The following is a 10,001-nucleotide window of genomic DNA, read 5'->3' on the forward strand; positions in this document are numbered from 1 at the left end:
CAATTTACGAGGAGGGGTGATCAATTTGGTATTTGACCATATTAAAGCAATACATAGATAAGGTTAAAGGTTATGAACAGTGAATGAAGATTCAAAAGTCTTGGTACGAAATGAAAGCTCTTGTCATGGGGAATATGTATATGAAATAACAAAACCCTCTCCTCCTTAATTCAAGTTTTTAAAAAGTTGATAAAAAATGCAAGGTTACTAGGTCAAAGATAAAGGTACCATAAAAAAGGTCTGGTCATGAGAAATATAAAAACAATATAGCCAAAAGAAATGTCAGATTACCAAAGAAAGACATTGTGAATATTATAAAGATAATATAAATATCTAAAATATCCAAGAATTTACCTTTATGAATAAAACAATATCATCTAGATGTATTTGTGAAACACTTCGCCGTATAGCTGACTTGTGTAAATTAGAACTTCGGTTTGGTATGTATAATTGCCTTCAACATAATACGTAGCTTTGACCTTGACATGATACAATGCACATCTATATTGTCCTTTATAAATATCTAGTGCAACTTTAAATTGACACGTGACATGACATGTATATGTAATATAATTTAGAGCTTTGGTATAACCTTTTCAGTAAATGTGAAGTCTTCATCTGAAATGGATCCAACGTTTCGACCGAAATTTAATGCGGGCAGACAACCAAAAGCAATAAGACACCAAGGGTACAATGTATATTATAAGCAACTTCGCCACTGGCAATGGGAAGTGGAAACACACCATTCATTGAGTTTTTAGAAGAGCCTATCAAAATTACACAGTACGTGTTACGTGTAACATGTACTGTTTCGTATTTGTCTAATGATTCTCTTTATCGTAACTACCGGCTACTACCGGTTTATAAATGTTAGAGCGCTCGCTTTGCAACCGGAAGGCCGAAAATAGATTTTCGACCACAGAGCCGCGTCAAGCCTGAGTGTTTTTTTTTTTTTACACATACATGTAGGTAGTAACTGTTCCTCTGATAAGTAAATAAAAGTCATGGGTTTTTCGGACAAGATATCTAAGGTCTAAATATTTTGATGAACAAGATGAACAAGATGTCTTTACAGTTGTGGAAAAAGGGAAATGAAGACACATAAAACTGTTACATGTAATAATACAACATATCATTTTGTCAAATGCTGTCTGACGTGTTTCATACCGATTGTTAGACCGTTCTTGGTACACTGATTTTGACTACGGATTACTCAGTTTACCTGATCAAGACAAGGCTCACGGCGGGTGGGACCGGTCAACAAGGGGGCGCTTACTCCTCCTAGGCACCTCATCCCACCTCTGGTATGTTTAGGGATCCGTGTTTGCCAAGCTCTCTATTTTGTATTCTTTGTGGGAGTTATAATATTGATCACTGTTCGTTATCTTCACCTTTCATTCATAGTAATTTTGTGTCTGTTGAATATAGCCAGATGTATTAATTCAGCCTATCTATTAAGACAAAAATATATGCATTTTAATTTAAATTAGAAATATAGTTGATATATATTTACTGTCCTTACTGAGATATCCCATTGCATGCATTTATAGGCCCTAAGGGCCGGGTGCAAATTATATGTAAATACACAATATTTTTGTATATATAGTGGATTTGATTTATAATTGAGGGGTCTATAAAACGCCAACACACACTTTGTCACTTAGAATTGCTTGACTCTACACGCTTTGCTGCTTCTAGTTGCTGTGTCAATATGTTGATTTTCTATGCATGTATTGAGATTATGCATTAATATGTCAATGTCGAGGAATTTCTATTGACATCTGCGCTAAGGATATCCTACCGTACGGAATATGCATGTCGATAGTTTGCTTCTGAGTATCGTGAAATATGTGTCTTACCTGCTTAAATGGCAAAAAGGAGGATTAAAAATATTTCCTCTTCTTTGATTCTATAAACATCACCGTTTAACCCCTCCACAACTTGCATCAAAACAGTTTTAAGTTCTATCCTTGAAAATTAATGTTAATCACTTTGAGATTCAGATAGTATCTATCAACTATTGGAATGAAGACATATAATTAAGTAACTCTTAATAAAGTGTAATGAATGCAGCATTTAGGCTATCAACTCCCCAGTGGCTTCTGAAAATACACAAAGGTAAATATAACTTGATTTATTAGATTCGGATATTGTGATGCAAATATTTTCTGATTCAATTTGTATGCAAACATCAGCAGAAGTTCCATAAGGAACAAACAAATTATCAATCTTTCATTGTTTTGGGGGGAAAATTCATACAACAAAGAAAGTAATTATGCGTGGTTTTCTTGAAAATACCTATTATATCGATACTAGAAGCATATTTGATGATATTTTAATATGTGGAAAAAAAATTGCACGTCAACAAAATGATCATTGTTTTTGCTACATTGATTAATCCATTTTGATTGATGGCGTCTCAGAGCGAGCAATCATTCATAATGTAGGTACGAGTTAAACAGACAATTTACATGGAAAAGACTGATCAGGAACGTATTGACAACGCTGGAATGTTAGAATTCGGCGGAAGACATGACGTAACAATACCGAACACTCACAAAAACGGAACAAGAATCTAATAATAGCAACTTTAACATCCGATTTTACAATTAGCTGGGGATTTCTTAGCTATGAATTTCATTATACATTTAGTATAAAAAGCTCACAAGGCTTTGACTGCATCATCTGAAACTCAAAGTTTCTACTGAGAAGACGAAACAAAAGAAAAAGCGATAAAGAAAACTGAATATCTTCTGCAAAAATTAATAACTCCTAATGTAAGTATCACTAATTTTGAAAATCTAAACTCCACTTTGTGTAATACCAAGGTGTGATAAATTTTCGTGGGCATCAGATTTCGTGGATTTTTCAAAAGTACAATCGCGTTCATGAAAAAAGTTCTTAGAAAGCTTCTTTGTAAGTCAAAATTGGGACTTTATTGATCATGAGATCTCGCGTTCTGGAACAACCACTAAAACAACGAAAATTGGTATTCGAAATAAAATAATGAAACCAAAATATCATGCATGTAATAAATGTTGTAATGCCCACTAACCTTCACTTATGGTACAATTTTGCTATTTTCAGAGGAATTTATTTAGAATGTCTTCCGGTAGCGTCCCTCTTTTCATCATGACATCCATCCTGTGGATTGTTTATGTTCAAGCGCAGGCGGTAGATTCCTGTCATCAAATGTGTACAGAAGAAAAGAAACATTGCGACAGAGACTGCTTCTATCAAACAGATAAAATGGAAGTTACCACGTGTGAAGATCAATGTTCTGAGGACATGCTCTTTTGCTATGACCGATGCAATAACATGATAGAACTCGGCCATGTCATTCCAGAGCAAGGACTATCGAAAGACATCATTAAACACGACGCACCACAAGAACAGCAACCGGAAAGGCAGCCGTTGGTATCCGATAGTTTTGATGTCAATATCGCAAAGCTTTCCTCAGAGAAAATTTTCCCTGTTAATCCGATCTCCACTTCCATGCCGCCGAGTAGTGATACCAATACCATGGAAGGAATGGAAAGTAATGTAAAGTCTCAACAATGTACACAACATTGCATCTCAGATGAAGTGGACTGTGAAATTGAGTGTTTCATCGCCTACCATGTTGATAATTTTCAAGATAGCGATTGTACCTCCGAATGCAAAGCGAAAAAAAATGTCTGCATTGAAAATTGTACCGTTGGCCAAAATAATGCGAATGGAAATGGCGAGGACATCATAGTTGCTATTCCAAACCAAGTGACCAACCTTGGGGTATCTCAACAGACTTCAGAAATCCCTGTCACTGATAGGTCATTGTCTTCTCTGGAGACAGAAATGAGTATTCTGAGGAGAATCTTAATGGGACTCCCGACATCAGGTACAAGGATGATAGGGAACTGGGCTCGTTGAACACTTTAGATATATGAAATCCACTGACTATACATTTGACTTCCATTGTTCTGATATTTTTGTTTACATTTCATCGTCATACGTGTATCTATTTATCAATTATCCATGATTATTTTTACATATACTGTTTACGATTTTTATTTCAATGCATTTTATTGATGTTTATATTTATAATAAAATTGATACAAAGTCCTTGCATTTTGATTATATTGAATAATGTCCGAATTCGTATATATTCGCTTAAAGTTTTTGTAAACAGAATTTAGGATACTAGTAACATAGGCAACTACGTCAGAATAAAAATAGAATGATTTGATATTAACGGCCATGGGAAAACAAAGAACAGGGAAGGTACCAATGTACCTATATCACGTGTCTTGTTAAACATACTACTGAAAGAGGAAGACTATACTTAAAACATAGGTGTGATTTGACATATACAGCCTTCACATTTGTATGTCCATATAAATAAATAAATCGTCAATTCTGGATCCATAATCTGAACTTAAATAGATTACAGTAAGAAAAAGATATTGCATTTACCTAATTTTCAATGTTTGAGTAATTATTGTGATTTTAAAAAGGTATCTATGACTGTGTGTATGAGAGAGATAAATTTATCAAAAATATGTGTGTTTTATATACAACAAATGGCTCACGGGTGTGTGACCGGTCCTCCTAGGCACCTGTTCCCACCTCTGGTACGTCCAGGGATCTGTGTTTGCCCAACTCTTTATTTTGTATTCGATATAAGAGTTATGAGAATGATCACTGTTTGTTATCTTCACCTTTCATATAGTTAGAAGGTTGCGCATAGTTTTTAGAATCTTTTATACAAATGTAAAAGTGTTCCATACCTACTACATGTATCTAGATTTTCCAGTGGGAGAGTTTCTGGATGGACAACAATCATCAAATCAATGATTATTTCTTTGGAAGCATGCTTTCATTTAGGTGTCTAAACTATCTATAATTATGTTTTTAAATTATAGAAAATAAAATAAATACAATAGTATACAAAAGAAAAATAATACGACAGAAAGAGAAAATGCATTGACAAAATATATACAAATGGCATGTATTCAGTACAGCCGAAAATTCTAATAGCTTCACCACTGAAGATGGTAATACCACGCCGTTTGAAAACGATCAAAGTTTTGGAATTGTCAACAACTTTCTGGAGATCAAAGGTAATCAAGCAAAAGCACACCCAAGGAGCTTCTAAATTGTTGGGTAAACCTTTACAAGTTAGAAATTACGTATGCAGCTTTCCCTGTTTTCGTGTAGTTTTAATAAAAAAATCCAATCACATCTTACTGAATTCAAACTTGAAAAAGATTATAAAAAATCAAGGTAAAATACAAATTGCATCGACATACACGCAGCTGTTTGTAACAGATTATTGGCATTCTGCCCAAATGCATTGTCTGTACATAATCTATTCCCATTAACTTTGCATTTTTATTCATCAGAAATATGCTTTTCAGAAATTGCGGTGCATGCGTACATGTACAAATATAATGCATCGGAAATACCAATGTTTATATCCACAATTTTGCCCGGAGAATGGAAATTCGCAGTTTTTATATCCCATATGAAAATGAATTTAAGAAAAAATTCCATTGTGTGAGTTTGTCATTTGTTAAAACTAACACATGGCTAGGAAAACTAAAGTGGCACATTACATAATCTTACATAAGGATTAATTAGCTGAAGGTAGATAAAAACACAACCTAAGTACATGTAATAACTACAAATTGACTAGTTTAAAACGTGCTGAATATGCGGGTGGCACAAAGTACCCTAGACGTGTACCATATCAATATATCAGTGAAAATGATAATGCCTAGAAATGATCGATCTTGTCCAAATGTGGGATAAAATCAAACTTTTGAATTCAAATGCATTTATCACTGATATAAACGATGTCATTATAGTCTTCGAAGTCAGGGAGTCTAGGAAAACTTTACGATCTAAAACGGACATGATTTACTAAATAATTATCAGCATGAAGATTAAAATAATCCACTGCAGTCACATTATAATGATATGAAAAAATGACCGATATATTTATAAATTTCGCAAAAATCTTCAATTTAAAATCTAAAATTGGAAGAGGTATATGGTATCAGCATTTTCCAAATTAATTGAAACAAAATACAGATCGCAGTGCATATTGATAATTTTGTTTTGTTTTGGTATCATACGCCCTAAACACAACATTCATTTTATCATTAAACAATAATATCTGTAATTCTCTCATTGACATTAAAGGACACAAATTTAGTTTTTCTTCTATTAGTTTTTATTTTAATATGGTATACATGTGTGTGACCTTCTCGTATTTATTTCCATTAGCATGGTTTACCAATCGGTTTCCCTTGGTATTGTGAATAATATACTCTTTCGAAACTGTAGCTCAATTGTTCAGGTCGTAATATATTGGAGAAAATACTAACATAGAAACGCCCAGATTCACAATCCCTCAATAGACTTGAGTGTACATTACTTTGTAGTTTTCTACTGTACAAGGCCCGGCTGAAATCAAACAATACTGGAAAAATAAGGAATGATATTTTGAAATGATTAAATTTTAAGACGATTTGACAAAAATAATTCACATTCATTGTCATATTGATCATTGAAGATAAAAAAACAACCCCACAACAGTATACAAAATTATAATTTTTGTTCAAAATGTTTCAAAAAATTCATTTATTGTAAACAACAAGGGCTAATGTAAGTCAAACGGTTTCTCCAAATCCTCTTTAATATCTAGTATTAAAAATTCGTTAGACATCAGACAAACAAACCAACAGAGACTTTACCGTCGTGTAAAGCCTTCCGGTCAAGAAGCATGCAGTAGAGCTTAAACAAAATTAATAAATGCACAATGAAACACTACTGCCAGGTAAGGGGGACTCACGACGTGAAAGGCCAATAAATGTCATATTTTTTCGAGGTTAAATGCTTTTTAATTTATGCTAAATTCTCTGAAGTCCGGTATCTGTGACAGAAACATAACGAGTTAATGAATGATTCATCATTGAAATAAATGATGTAATTTCAAATTCAGTTAAAAGACAAGAAAATATTGTGGTTTTTTAAATTTTAATTTCAACAAAGTCAGACATGAACAAGTAACAACAGGTGACATATGTTAAGGTGCAGTTCTTGTCAGCTCTAGGTCACATAAGAATAAGAGACAGCGTCCATTGTAACGTTATACATCAGCCAAATTCCAACAATCAAGGAAATGTTAGATGTAAGTTAAAAAGGTCATTCTTTCTTTTAAAATTCACAATTAAGGTAAGAAATATTGCAAAAAAAAAATATTTTGAAATGTATGTGCGAAATAAACCCACAAAAGAGTTAAAGCCACAGAAATATTCTTCATTGAAGATACAAGAAATGTCACATTGAAATAATAGATATCACTTAACATTGAATGGCAAGCGAAACCCCCTGTGATTTGCGAAATTCGGATTTGATAGGAGCATCGATACCCAATAAGTTAATTAGGAATACAGCTCATCCCATAACAACGCCTATTTGTATAAGTTCTGTGAACTCTACATCGGGATTTCGACGTCGTTCAAAGAGCAGTAACAACTACCGTTATGTTGGTGTTTTCTCCAACATATGATCAACTTAGCTCTCGTTGGATTCTGACGATGAATCAGATTCATAGTCCTCTTCTTGATCTTGTTTATTGTCAGACAATTTGTTATTTTCTGATTCTTTCTCTTGCTCTTTTTCAGCATTTTCCTCTTGTCTCTCAATTTCTTCTTCTTTACATTCGGCAACGTTTTCTTTATAGTCTTCATAACATTCCGTCGTACATCCAGTCTCTGGAGTACCAATCTTACATTCTTCAAGGCACGACCTTCTTTCTATTACACTGGAAGACAGACACAAAATCTTGAGTATACTTGTTTGTTTTGTAGTACTTGTTCGAACTTGTCCCTCACCAGTTTTTATTACGACCTCTGTTTTAGAGTTAGTGGATGCGACTGGCTGTGCAATGACATTATTTATTGATGGCGACGCATTGCCAGTAACAGTGTTAGGTGTTGATCTAAAACTTGGCAAAATTTGACTATTAACGGCATTAGAAGTTGTGTGTCCAAAATCCTCATTGCATTCAATAACACAATCATCATATTCAAGTTTACACTCGTTTCGACAAGATGGATCCGTAGTAAGACATTCACCTTCACAATCAGATTGCTCGGTAGAACATTGCCTTACACACGTGGAATGAATGGAGTAAGACTGGGTTTGAACATTGCCAGATGGATCGACCCAACCGGCGGAGTTATCTGTTGCCTGTATTGCGTCAGTTTTACTTGAGAGAGTTTGCGAAGTATACACGTTGTAATTTCCAGTTTGAGCATTGTTTCCCTTGGTTCCAGTCAGTATCTCTATCTGAATTGGATCGGCGACTGTGGCTGCATTGACCGCAGTATTAGCATTGGTGTCTGGAAAATTGTCGTTACACTCTTTCTGGCATTCGCTTTGCTCTGCCGTGCATTCCGGCAGACAGGATGTATCGGTAACGTCAGTTTGACACTCAACCATGCAATCTACATTTTCTACCGAACATTCCATCATGCAGCTGACTTTTTCTTGGTTATTTGAGTTTGTTGCTGCCGTTTGCTCATTTCCAGACTGTACAGCAACAGTTCCACATTCCTGTACACATTCGTCATAGTCGGATGTACACTCTGGTAAGCAGCCAACATCACTGGGTTCGTTTGCACATTCGTTTTTACATGCAGTTCTGATGGTGGAGCATGCTCTAAGACATATGGATGTAGGAGGTGCAGTGGTTGTCGCTTGCTGAGGCTCCTGTGGAACATGACTTACACCTACTGTTGCTTTGCTTGTAGTCTTATACTCTACCACAGGCGTATTGGAGAAACTTTTCGGAAGACAACCCGTAGAACAACTAGAGTAGGTAAATTTGCAGGTTTTGGAGCAGTCTAAGAATCCAGCTCTGTTCAACAAATGCTGTTTTCGGCAAGTTGAGCTACACGTTACGTGATCCAGATGACAGTTTTTCTCGCAGTGTTCTTGCTTTATGGCTTCCGTGCAGAGGAAAGTCGCACAAAGGAAAGTGACGAGGACAATCTAAGTAAAAATTAAACAAAAAAAAAATCATTTAAACTCCCATAAGCTACTCTAAAAAGATTGAGTTTAATACAAAATGTATATCAAATTATTAAAACTTTAATGAAAATATTAGGAAATCATATTCGATAATACAATGACAATTGCTGTGAAAGCCAATGACAACTTTCTTTAATATATTGAAAATTAGACTTACCGAGGTCTGCATGTTTACTCAAAGTATGCAGAATCTTGGGAAACGAGGAGTTTTTATTCCTTTGTTTAATGACGTCATAATTTTCCCCACACAACAACACATGCGTAGAGTTAATTGAAATAAGTGAAAATTATCAAGATCACCTGACATGTCATCTTAATTCATAACTGCAATCCATCACTGCACTATTATTGGTCTAATTGCGATTATGGTTATTTTCTGATTTGGTCCTTGCTAGCTGTCAAATCCTATTTTCCACGTGTGGGATTTGAAGTGAGAAATTAATTTAAAATTCTAATAAGATGCTATGGTGTGTCAGAATGTAATGTTCAGTAGAGACACCACCTATTTTCTTAATTATTTTCCTCCTTAATCATTATAGCAACCTTGCTAAGGAATAATTAATTAGAGAATGCATGTATATATCAATCCTCTAAAACCTTCGTACTACGCACAGCCATAGTATCATGTTTACTTACAAATTATGTAATTCGACTTTTAGTGATTCATCTAGGTAAGGTTTATTTATATGTAGACACAAGCGTGCATCATTAGTTATTCCTTCTATCGGGAAGCTTCCTTTTTTCTCTTGTGAAAGTTTATTAGGAAAGTGTAGAAAATGATAAGTGCCTCATAAGGCAAATGATACCCGTATCTTCCATTTCCGTGAATATCAATATGTAAATCGAAAAGAAAGGGTAAACGGTTTAATTAACACTCGTATAATATACTTGGGGAAAAAACCGTTTTAGCTTGTCATGTA

General features: G+C 34.6%; 2 protein-coding genes across 2 annotated transcripts; one reads left to right on the plus strand and one right to left on the minus strand.

The window, feature by feature from the left end:
• The first annotated feature begins 2,666 nt into the window (after window positions 1-2,666).
• Window positions 2,667-4,101, plus strand: LOC125675967 (uncharacterized). Its single transcript, XM_048913827.2, has 2 exons — window positions 2,667-2,777; window positions 3,088-4,101. The coding sequence occupies exon 2, from the start codon at window positions 3,103-3,105 to the stop codon at window positions 3,907-3,909; it is 807 nt and encodes a 268-aa protein (XP_048769784.2). The 5' UTR covers window positions 2,667-2,777; window positions 3,088-3,102; the 3' UTR covers window positions 3,910-4,101.
• Window positions 4,102-7,003: 2,902 nt separating this feature from the next.
• On the minus strand, window positions 7,004-9,508 carry LOC125677223 (uncharacterized). Its single transcript, XM_048915229.2, has 2 exons — window positions 9,239-9,508; window positions 7,004-9,042 (listed from the first exon to the last, which is right to left on the minus strand). Exons 1-2 carry the CDS (start codon window positions 9,248-9,250, stop codon window positions 7,561-7,563), a joined length of 1,494 nt encoding a protein of 497 aa, XP_048771186.2. The 5' UTR covers window positions 9,251-9,508; the 3' UTR covers window positions 7,004-7,560.
• Window positions 9,509-10,001: the final 493 nt, after the last annotated feature.

This window comes from Ostrea edulis, chromosome 3 (assembly GCF_947568905.1).
Source record: "Ostrea edulis chromosome 3, xbOstEdul1.1, whole genome shotgun sequence".
Lineage (NCBI taxonomy): Eukaryota > Metazoa > Mollusca > Bivalvia > Ostreida > Ostreidae > Ostrea > Ostrea edulis.